Source organism: Barbus barbus, assembly GCF_936440315.1.
Source record: "Barbus barbus genome assembly, chromosome: 32".
Taxonomy (NCBI): Eukaryota; Metazoa; Chordata; class Actinopteri; order Cypriniformes; family Cyprinidae; genus Barbus; species Barbus barbus.
Genome location: NC_136760.1, coordinates 24,967,106 through 24,979,248, shown reverse-complemented (window position 1 = coordinate 24,979,248; position 12,143 = coordinate 24,967,106). Strand labels below are relative to the sequence as shown.

The 12,143-nt window shown below is 36.5% G+C and overlaps 1 protein-coding gene across 1 annotated transcript in view; it reads right to left on the bottom strand.

Annotated features, from left to right (window-relative positions):
- LOC306852618 (cadherin-18-like) overlaps nucleotides 1-12,143 on the bottom strand; it is a 101,124-nt gene that overhangs the window by 68,902 nt on the left and 20,079 nt on the right. The window contains exon 2 of the mRNA XM_079389596.1: nucleotides 9,820-10,495. Within this exon, the coding sequence (XP_079245722.1) occupies nucleotides 9,820-10,068 (249 nt within the window). The 5' untranslated portion in view covers nucleotides 10,069-10,495. The remainder of the gene's footprint in view (nucleotides 1-9,819; nucleotides 10,496-12,143) is intronic.

The window sequence follows — 12,143 nt, the reverse complement described above, 5'->3', positions numbered from 1 at the left end:
ATCCATTAACAGGAGTGAGTGTTACCTCCGAGTAATGCTTACTGTAACCCTGTAACCTTGGAAACTTCTTCACTTCTTTTCTTTTGACAGAAGAGAGCAACTGATCTTTCCAACAACTGAGTAGTTTTTTTGTCCAAGTTTGAGAGATTTTTCCAGAACTTTTATGAAAAAAGTCTATTTTTGACAAGACTCTTAAGACTAGATTTAAATATAAGTAATTAAAAGTATATTTTTTTGAAAAGTTATTACCATCTCTCTCCATTTAATTATGATTCATTGAATCAGATTCACTTAATGTGTCTATTACTCATAAGATGTTTGCAATCATATTACCTGGAGTAAAATCACTCCAAATTGCTGTAAAATTTAGTCTAGACAAGTCTCATTAAGCGTGAGTCAGGATGGATGGAGTGTGGGATAGAAAAAAAAGCCTCAATGACAGGACAGAATGTCTTTGAGATGCAGGAGGGAGACAGAATGAAGGAGAGGGAGATGGAGGGAGTATGAGGAGGAGCGAAGGAGAATGAGGTCAAAGAGTAAAATAAACTCATCAATCGCCGCCGAGCTTTCACAATTAGTAAGGTGGACTTGTCTCTGATTAAACTTATCCTTTTTTCCTCTGAAGAGCTTTAATCAGCGTGTGTGTGTGTGTGTGTCAGTGCCTTTGTTAGTGGTTCAATAATCGCTTAATTTTCTCCAGCCTTCACTTTTCTAATCAGGTACATTTGGCCAAAACTGCACCCCAAAAAAAACCAAAAAGCCTATCGTGCAGCCACTGCCTGGATGAAAATTAAGTTGCTCTTTTATATATAATGCAGGATACTGTTTTCATATTTCATTTGGTTAAGTCCACAATTGGTCTCAGATGTTCTCTTAGTATAAAATTAGACAAATGAGATGATTGTTGAGTGTAGAATCATCAAATTTAAGTCAACATTTAACTTCCTATTGTGCTGGGGTCATTTTCCCGGTGTTTGATTTTCAAACTCGAAAAACTGATTTTGTAATAAGATTTTGTAATATCTCAACTGTTTCTCAAATACAGCAATCACATTAAATTGGAGGGAAAATTTAGTTCAAGTCAAGTAATTTTTACACGTCTCTAGTTTCTAAAATCTGCTTAAATATTGATAATCCCAATATCATTGGAGGTTACAAATACAGAGAGCGTGTATTAAAAAAGATAAATACATTACATTTTAATTTCATGTTGACTCTATAGATTGCGTAACTCTAAGGTCTAGCAAGACCTTTTGAGAGTTTAGTGTCTTTGCAAATCTAAGCACAATTGAAAACACTTGTTTTTTTCATTTGGCCTTCATTTAATGCCATTTTTCTGAGTTATTAACAGCTTATCCTGTGTGAATATTCATTCCTGAGGGAGAAATTGACCCATAATGATAGGAACACCAGATCATTTATGCTTTCCAGACGAATGACTTTCTCCAGCACAATTTTAAAGAGAACAGGCTTATGAAATGGGACTTACTCTCTCAATCTGTATTGAAAAAAAAAGCCTACGTGGGGCAAGTATTAGCATTTTAGCTCAAACTGCAAGAAGGAAGACTGAAGTTTAGCCTTGAACACTTTCGCTTCCCCATCCTGTGCTACTCAAAGTGGAAACGGTTCCTTGATTCTGCCAGGGGACCATCCATATATAACCATATGAATAAAACATCCAAACACCTTTTGTATCAGAGGATGTCAAGACCTGTATCGCTGACAGAGCAGAACAGACACATTGGAGGCTAGAGGGTTGGACACATTATGTTGAAATATGCTCAAACCATTTTTGTAAATGTAGTATAAAAAAACTTCAGAGGCAAAAAACTCAACAAAACTGATAGCCAGTTACCAATACAAAATACAAATTTGCCACCCTTCTTCAGCTATCTGCTTGTGTTTTCTTAAGCCAATTTTGGATCTTAATAGCTAATTATTAAGGAGTAAGTGTATTATTATGCACATGTCATGTATACACAACTATACATATAGGCAAATATATCTATATGCAAATTCACATACAGCTATATCTACATACATACAGACATATGCATGTATGCTCACAAGTATACAGAGCTTTAGCTACATTAATATGCATGCATCTACACGCATATACATTATGTCTATATGCATGAGTTGAGTTTCTGCATGACTGGCTTACTCCATGACAACACTCTAGACACTCCAAAATTAGATGATCTCTCAAGACACTAATCCAGTCTAACTTTTTGGTTCCTACCGAAGAATCACAAGATTAAAAATGCAAGATTATGGAATCTGAGAAGGATTTTTGCTTGTATGGCTAAAGAGAGGATCACAGGACTCTTAGAGTATCTGTCTCTTCTTCCTCTTGGGTAATGTATGAGTGTCACACAGACCAAGCCTGAAGTTTTTCAAGGACCCTTCTGCAAAAAGAGACGCTGCATGACAGGAGCCAGAACTGCACTGTTTCCCTTTCAAGGTCTGACGATATGTAAAGCTGCACTGCCTTGAATATTCCGTCACCTGCACAAACATTATATATCATACATGTTATATATGTGTCATTATGCGGAGCATGATGAGTTACTACCGCAGTCAAGGACCTTGTAGGAAAGTGTTTGTGTAAATTTCTATTCATGCTTGGTTAAGTTAAAGAAGTAAAAAATACTGGTACTTTAATACGAGGAAAAAAATAAAATAAATAAATAAAAGCATAAAAAAGTCTTTCCAAAGTATACAGTTTGGAATTTGGAACCTGGATGCTGTTAATTAACTGAGAAATAAGTGCAAAATTGTATTAGTATTATTTAAATTATTGTACATGTATTTAATATTTATATGCATTATTTACATAATAATACTAATATACTAATTTAAATTTGTATTACTGTTCATGCATAGTAAAATTCATATTAGTACACAAATTAATGTATACATTGATATATATTTTCAAATAAATTTTAATTTGAATAGATTATACCCCCACATACGGATATACATATATGAATGTGTATATGACACATTCATATATGGATGTGTCATATACACATCTTCTGCCACTAGGAATTACAGAAGCTTCAGTCTGGATCCAGCCCTTACAAATACCTGAGATGACAGAACACCTGAGAAGAGATTATGCTAACCCAGGGGTCCTCGAATCTGGACCATTCCTGTAGAGTTTAGCTCTAACCCTAATCAAAAACACCTGAGCATGCTAATCAGAGTCTTCAAGATCATTAGAAAATCACAGGTAGGTGAGTTTGATCAGGGTTGGAGCTGAACTCTACAGCAGATTGGACCTCCAGGGTAAGATTTGAGGAACCCTGTGCTAACCCCTCAGAAGACCTCAGATGATGCCAACCCTCAGACAATATACAAATCTACCAAAGTTTGATCGCAACATATAATCATTGCTGTTAATAGTGTTCACCGTCTGTTTGGTAACGACATTAACTAACTGCTTGATTTTTTACGTAAATTTCTGCCATATGGACATCAACACATCACCACTGATAAGCTATTAAATATAATGTAGAAACTTTAATTTTCTGTAAAGCTGCTTTGCGACGATTTGTATTGTGAAAAGCGCTATACAAATAAACTTATATATATTATATATATAAACTTATTCAATAATTGAATTATTGAATATACACATATATATATATATATATATATGTGTATGTGTATATTATATATGTATGTGTGTGTGTGTGTGTGTGTGTGTGTGTGTGAACACACACACATATACATACATACATACAGAGCTGGGTAGATTACTTAGAAATTTCAGTCTGTTACTGATTCCAAATTACGTGACAAAAATTGCATTACACTTTTGGTAATGAAATAACTTTTAGATTACTTGTGCTAAGTCATTTATAACATTGATTTAAATGGGATAATCGTGTACCATATTGATATAAATACAAAGACTAAGAAAATATATATTCCGTTCATTGTTATTAACAACATGAAGTGAATTATGCATAATTGATTGCTATAGTGTGAATATGTAATCAATCTGAAAGTAACTGTAGTCTGATTACAAGTATTTTAAAATGTAATTTATTCTAATTACAGAAACTAATTACGTAATCCAGACTACATGTGATCAGTCCCTACCCAGCTCTGTTTATGAAAGCCTGTTTCTGCCTCAGATGAATGAGAAATAGTCACGATTGTGAGATATGAAATAAGATATGGACTTCAATACATATTTGATTTTCCTGTTCAATCAAAATTGCTGTTGAAAATGGTAAAATTGCACTTCTGGTACTGCAAAACTCTAATGAGTTGTTTACTCATAACACGTTCTGAGACCGCTGATGAGGTGATTACTCTAATCACATAGCACTTTGACCCCTAAAGACAGCGTGAGTCTCTTGACGAAACTGCTTTTCCGGTTGCTTTCATTTGTCTTTGAGGATAAGGCTGCCACCACTAAGGCACTCAACCACATGAATGCCAGAAAATAAAGAGCAGTAGGAAGGGAGGGTCTATCATCTCAGTTTGTCCCTCACGGGAAACTTTCCTGTGCTACTGCAAGCGTCTGCAATTTTTAATTAAGCAAAGCCTCAGAATAAACACATCCACTCACACATACACACAAACGAAGGGGCTGAAGGATTAATTGTCTAGAGTCTTTGCCGATCTAATTAAGGGTCATTTCGCATCACGGCCATATTTTACCAGCCCCTGTGATAGAGGCGGTAATTAAATATGAGGGAGTTAGCCGTACTAACGATCTTGGGACCTTGCCTTTTGCATGCGCATGTCAAATTAAATCCCTCATAACAGCATGCTCTTAATGGCATTTTATCGCTGAGGATTAGCATATTCTGTCGGCGCTGTAAACTCTGTTCAATTTTTGTAAACTGTTTGAGTACAGAGCACAGCGGTGGCCAGAGGGCTTCAAGGCTTCTTAATCCAACCTGCCAGAGCCAGCCGACCAATCAGAGCTCTTCTGAAGCTGTCGTGCGGATATGCTAATAAAGGAAGACAAAAAGTAATTATTATTGCATGCAATTAGCAACCTGATAAGGCTCAGTTTTGAAGTAATGCAATTCTAAATCACTGCCATCTGTTTAATACCCATGTTGCACTCCAGTTACAATGTCAGGCCACATGAAAAGAAACCCTCTAGTTCTGTCTGTCTTGCTAATATCGCCATTTTATCAGTCTGAACACACAAAATATTTTTTTATTAAATACAAAAAAAAAATAATTTTAAAAAAGCTCAGGATGTCAGTCCTCTGTCGTGTGTGTCATGTGTTCCAGCCTCTTGTGTCCATATGTGGTTTGTTTCCGGTCCTTATTTAATGTGATCATTAGTTAATTCTTGTCCAGCCGTGTTTGCCTCATTATCTATGATTATCCTGTGTATTTATAGTCCTGTCCATTCAGTTTGATTTCGGCTGGTCTACTCGTTACCCCCCGGTGTTCCTGTCTGTGTCAGCCTTGCCTTGTCTTGCCCTGCTGTGATGTCTTCATTAAAGACTGTTATTTTGTGTTACATCCTCGTCTGCGTGTTCCTTGTTCCTCCCTGCTGTGTGCACCGTGACACAGGAAGGCTTTTGAATTCATTTTGCCTGGCATGATTACAGCTAAAACATGCAAATATAAACCTCATCTCCTTGTCACACAGATGCGTTTTTGTACTCGATTTTCTCTCACAGAGGCAATTTTCCATTGTTGCCTTCAAGTCCTCTTGGGAAGTTTGTACTTAGGAGCTCAGAAATTAGAATTATGCTGAGATGTGTATTCTAATTTAGGTGGGGAAAAAGGGATGTTTGGGGACTAATTCATACTTGATTTGTCATTCATTATAGTTATCTGAACTAAACCAAAATTGAAAATAAAAGAACCCCCCCCCCCCAAAAAAAAACCTAAAAATTGAACTTAAAACTTGTTACGTAGAGGAAAAAACAGCTAGTTGTCAATTTCTCATATTTAGTTTAATTTAGCAATGTTTCTCATCATTATTTAGTTGATACTTTTTATGTATTAACACTATACTAAAATAAAAGTAAAATTAAAATAAAAAATTATAAAAACTATATGGAAGCAAAAACTGCTTAAAATGACAGACAAAACGCACTCACTAAAATTAAAATGGAAAAAAAAAAGATAAAAAATTTATATAAAATCTTGTTTTGTTAAAATCTTGTTAAATATCTGACATTTTTTAATGTACTGATTTTAATACACTTAACATACTTAAATAGAACTTATGATTAAAAACAACTTGCTTCCTCTATGATTTCGTAATTCCATTGAAATTCTACTGATCAAGTAGCTGTATATTTAGATAAAACTAAATATACAGCTTTATTTTTGCAAGCAACAATTTAATTGCAAATATTTCATTATAATATACTAGATATTTCTGCAGCTATGATCATATAAAGTATTGGTCAGACTAGACTTTGAGTGTGCAAAAAAAAAAAAAAAAAACATTGCAATGGTTGTCATATGATGTCATGCACTGCAGCATCTTTAAAAAAATAAATAAATAAATAAATTCAACACAACAAATAATACATCCAAAATGTAAAAACAAGACATTTCAAATTGCATACTTCCTGCAAAAGCTAAGCAGCTGCCATAAAGATGCATGGGAATGCTAACGGATATCTTTCTCCAGGTCTATCTATCATAAACCTGCTCATTTTCCAACATATAATGCCCTTCCTGACCGCTCACCTCATAATCATTCCAACATGATTTGAAGCAGCAAGTGAGAAATAGTGTCTGTCTCTATTCTCTCTTTCTCTGTCTGCACGTCTGTCGCTTTTTCCCTGCATTACCTTATGCTTGAGTACCCTGAGTAATGATCAACCGCCATACATTTCCATATTTCTGAAGATAAGAGAAGTCAATCTGCACACAGACAACTTAACCAGCTTCCTGCGCCCTCATTGTGTGATGCTTCAGTAAAGAGACGTAAAACACACGGACATGACCTGCTGAATCAATCTCCGCCTCAGAAAGAGAGAGAGAATATACACAAAGAGAATAAAAGGAGGACACTGGGATGGAGCAGCGCCCCCCGCTAACAGTCTCACAGTACCCATTAAACAACGCTTATTGAATCAATTTACAATGCCTAATGCAGTTTTTGAGTACTGGGGAGTTCAAGGACAGGGACGTTCACTGAACTGCTACTGTTACGTGAAAAGGTACGGGTGATGATGAATATATGTTTATATATTACAAATGGATTTTTAAATGAAATGCATATTAAATGTATACGCTTGTTTATGTATTTATTTTTCACTAGTAAATTTCAATGGTCCAACAGTGTGAATTTTTATTTATTTATTTTAAAACATTAATACAATGCAAATGTACAGTGTATCACAGAAATGTAAATTTATTTACTTCATTATTATTATTAATTCATGAGCACAATGAAAATAGACCCCAATTAGATAACCAAAAATTTTTAGTAGATATTTATTTGTTCAACAATAGATTTATTTGACTGATTTATAAATAAATAAATAAACATAAATAAATAAATCTAATATTGTGAACTGTAATTATAATTTGAAAATTATGAAAACTATTTGAAAATCTGGAATCTGAGGGTGCAAACAAAGGGAGAAAATCACCTTTAAAGTTGTCCAAATTAAGTCCTTAGCAATGCAAAATACTACTCAAAAGTTTAAGTTTTGATATATTTACTGTAGGAAATTTACAAAATATATTCATGAAACATTGTCTTTACTTAATATCCTAATGATTTTTGGCATAAAAGAAAAACCAATGATTTTGAGCCATACAATGTCTTATTAGCTATTACTACAAATATGCCTGTGCGATGACTTATATTAAATACATAAAATTACATAAAATAATGTTTATTTATGGCCAGATTATGAAAATATAAGACAAACTAATTACTGGCATTAGTCTGTATTAGCTATTAGATTTGCATTAACTATAGAAGTAAAGAAGTTATTTGAAAATGAAATGTTGCCATCCTAAAAGTAATACTTCTTTTTTCCACATAAAGCTCTCCATGTATGAACATGACATATCCAAAGTAGCCTATAGTATTTATTTAGTAAAACACCCAAATCTGGTCAGTGCAAAAGTTTCCACATTGACTCCAGACTGACTTGCTAATACTAATGGATCCATGGCCCTATCTGCGACTTGGCATGGACACAAAATTCATGTTTCATAAGATCGACAAGCCCGTGAGGCAAACACAGGAGAACCGGCATGACTCCAGCCAAAATGATGAAGGCTGTCAAATCTCAAACACGAACCAATAAGTCAAGCTGCAGTCCTGAGCTGCTGTTTTGCTGTGCTAAGCTAACTGCATGCAAAGACGTTATCGATCAAGGCCTGCGGGTATAGACAAGTGATGGAATAAGGTCAGAGAAAGAGCAAAAGGTCACTTGCTTGATGTACACATTTATGTTGTTCATGAGGGTCTAACAAGTTTCAACATTAGACTGCTGTTATATCCATGTTAAAAATATCAACAAGCCCAATGTATGTGCTGGTCTTAAAGGCAGCCAACATAGAGAGTCTGGTCTATTTGATGGTTCTAAAGGTGTTTTGGCCACTTATCAGTTGGTGAGGCTGGGAAACCAAAACCAATTTAATTCAGCTAAGACTACCAAGCTAGGGTGACCATATGTCCTCTTTTCCCCGGACCTGTCCTTTTTAGACATAAAAAAAAGGTATCCGGACTGGATTTCTAAATTGCCCAATATATGCGTGATTCAGATTCTACAGTTGCCATTCATTGTTTGGGTTTTTGTACTAAAGCCCTGTACGGGACTGTTTTCTTAATCCTGCTCCCACTGAATTTCTGGCCTTTACCGTCTGCTCCCGCAAACATTCTAATGTTGAATATAATTGTCGCGCATCAGGGAGCTGCTATCAATTTGCAGAGTATTTAAATCACTTTGGATGAAGCTTGTGTTGGATGCAGGGTTGCCAAATCCGCATTTTGTTGCACGGAATTGGGCTGATTTTAAACTGTTGCGGTAATAAATGCATTGTAAGTGCATTACCGCCAACTATCTCTCAAATGAACCATTGACACTATCTACAATCGCAATTAGGAGTGCCAATGGTCCATTTGAGAGATAGGTGGCGGTAATGCATTTATAAGTCTACGATCCGCTGTAAAGCAAGAATAAGACGACACGTCACGCACCGGCTTTTGTGTGAACGCGCTCAGGACAGTTTAGTTTTGCGGAGGAAGACCACTGATAGGAAGCTTTTAGCAGTGTTTAAGATCAATCTGCATAACTGTGACTGTAAAATATGTATTTTAGGAATGGAAATTACTTATTTTGAGTTTTGATATTTGGGATATGGTCATTGCGCTACTTTGGGGACTTCTTTAACCCCCCTCCAACCTCACAACACCACTCCACCCGTCTGCATCCTGCCCTCATTGTACTATTTTTTTTTTTATAAACTAAAATATGGTCACCTTACCTTAGGCTGGTTTAAATTCAAAATTTGGATACATCCATTTAAAGTCCTTCCCTTCAAGGAAAACAAACCAAAGACTTGTGCATTCCAATGTTTTGTCTAATAGCAGGCAGTAAATCATTATCCATTGCCATAAAATAACCTAAAGGTTATAAAATATAAAATAATTTATCTGTTTTTTATTTTTTGCATGAACCAGGTAGACCAATTTATTAGTTGGTAAGTTGGCTAATTAGTTGGTAAGTTTGGTCTGCCAGCATTGACACGCTGGTTTAGCTGGTCGGTCAAGCTGACAAATGGCCAAAAACCTGCAAACTAGACCAGGCAAACCAGATTATCAAACCACAATTATGAAAATGTCATGCTTACCTTTCCTACATATTGTGCATCTGTACCAATGTGTTCCTCTAAGACAAAGAACTGGTTCCATATCCATCCACGTTTGGGCCGATGGTGGACCTCTGTTTCCCCGTCCTTAGTCTGGTTGTGGTTGTGAGTTGCATTGTGGCTCCTGGAAATGATTTTGGCTTGGCCATGATGGCTCGCCTCATAACCCCTCTCCAGAAAACACAGGCACAAAAGTACAGGACACAAACAAGAGCTTGGGTTCACCTTCATGACTGCGAACAGGAGCCAAATTCCCACTATTCCGAAAGGATTCCAAAAACTACAGCGAAACTCCCAAAGTTCTGCAATATTCCAAACACACAGTGGTATTCCACAAATGGTATATTCCCAAGGACAAAGATGGCTTCCAAACCCTCCTCCTCCGCCACCTCCTCGTCCTCCACCGCCACCAACCAGCAGCCACGTCTACTCCTTATTCCCCCCTTTGATGGTCGTTTGAGGGGCTTGATTTAATCAGACGCCGGACCGGAGGTCCAGAAAGCTTGAATGAGGTTCATATTTCAGTCGTTCATCTTGGAAAGGCAGCAGAAACGCACTGACATCATATACTCTTTGAGCACTCGAGAAAGAACTTAGGTGCGTTCAAGCCCGGATCCAACAAACACGTAAGATGACAGCAGCGGCCATGTTGAATCTCCTGTGAAAAGATGAGATGTACAAACAATTTCAATTTTTCATATGATTGCAAATTCTCAAAAGACATTAAATTACCAGTATGGCATCATTGCTTAATGTGCCTTAATGTGAAGTTCAAACCAACATGGGATAAAAATTGACCCTGTTTATTTTACTAATGCATGCAGCTGGTCTAACTGTAAAATATTCATCAGTGTTATTCCACCAGAAATGGTTTGTTCCGAAATGAAATTCCCTTGATAATGTTTAACAAATACCCAATTAGCTTTTAGTCAGTTTCTATGTGCAATCACTGTGGCTTCACTGCGATGTCAGACAACCACTTTTTACCTTTTTTTCATTTAATATTTCCTTTCACTCTAAAATATGTTATATTATGCAAGAAAAAAATGGCAATTTACATGGAAATTCAACCAAAATGAACATTTTCGTCATCATTTACTCTCAGCATCCACCATCGTTGAATGGAAAAGAGAAGATCGGACATTCCTTCATGCCATTTCATCTTTTATCAGTCGACCAACGTGAGGATGGGTAAATGAAGACAGATTTTTCATTTTTGCGTGAACTATTCCATTAAAAATAGTAATTTATGAAATTTCCTCACAGAAACCCAAAACAACAGATGCTTGGCACAGTAAGTCCGTAACTAATTAGCTCCTAGTTATAATCAATATTTCGCTGTTTAACAAGGCTTGCCATAATGCAGTAACTTTGGATTCAGTCATTTACAGCGACTGTGGTGGAGACAGAACACGTTCACAATTCAATCAAATATAGTTCCTCATCCTTATTAATATGAAGATGTAAAAGCATATCTAATGCAATTATTATCTCTCAGAAGGATGAGTTGCGCTGGAGCAGTGTTAATTTCGTTGACTAAGACGACGACGAAAAATATTCGTCAATGAACCTTTTTTCTGTGACTAAGACGAGACGTTGACGAGCTAAAACTAATATCTGATGATAAAAACTATGACGAAATTTATGCGCGTCTTCGTTAACAAGACGAGACGGGACTAAAATGTTATTTGAGGACTACCGGACATTCAAAATACATCCTATAGGCTAAGTTATTAACTGACTTGTCTTTCAAAATGTGCGTCTCTGTCATTGGATAAGGTGCGTTTGCATATCTAGTCTCAGTATGGCAGCCGCGGTGGACAGATAGGCTACCAAAACGCGAACTATAGCGATCTGAAACAATGGCCTCAGCACCCGAAGGGTTAGGGAGTGGGTGACCAGACGTCCCGTTTTTCCCGGGAGTCACAATTCATTGTCGATTAACTTAAAGTCAGTGAAGGTGAGATAGGCGGAAACGCGCTGATAGAAGTGCTCTCTCTCGCGCGCGCTCCACTTCTTCAGTTCTCATACAGCGCGTGATCAGTTCTCAGCGCTCAAATACACACACAGCAGTCCACATGTCTCTCATGTAGAGTATCTCACGGAAATACAGTCCGTTATGGTTTAAGTGAGTTTAAACAGGTGGGTGAAAACAATGTATGTCAGTAGGCTATTACATGCATACCTTCCGTCTTAAATGGACAGCATTCCTAATTATTAGAGATGGGGAGTCGACTCCAAAAGAGTCGATTCCTCGACTCTCACTAGCCCTAGTGTCGGAATCGACTCCAGGTCAGGAATCGACT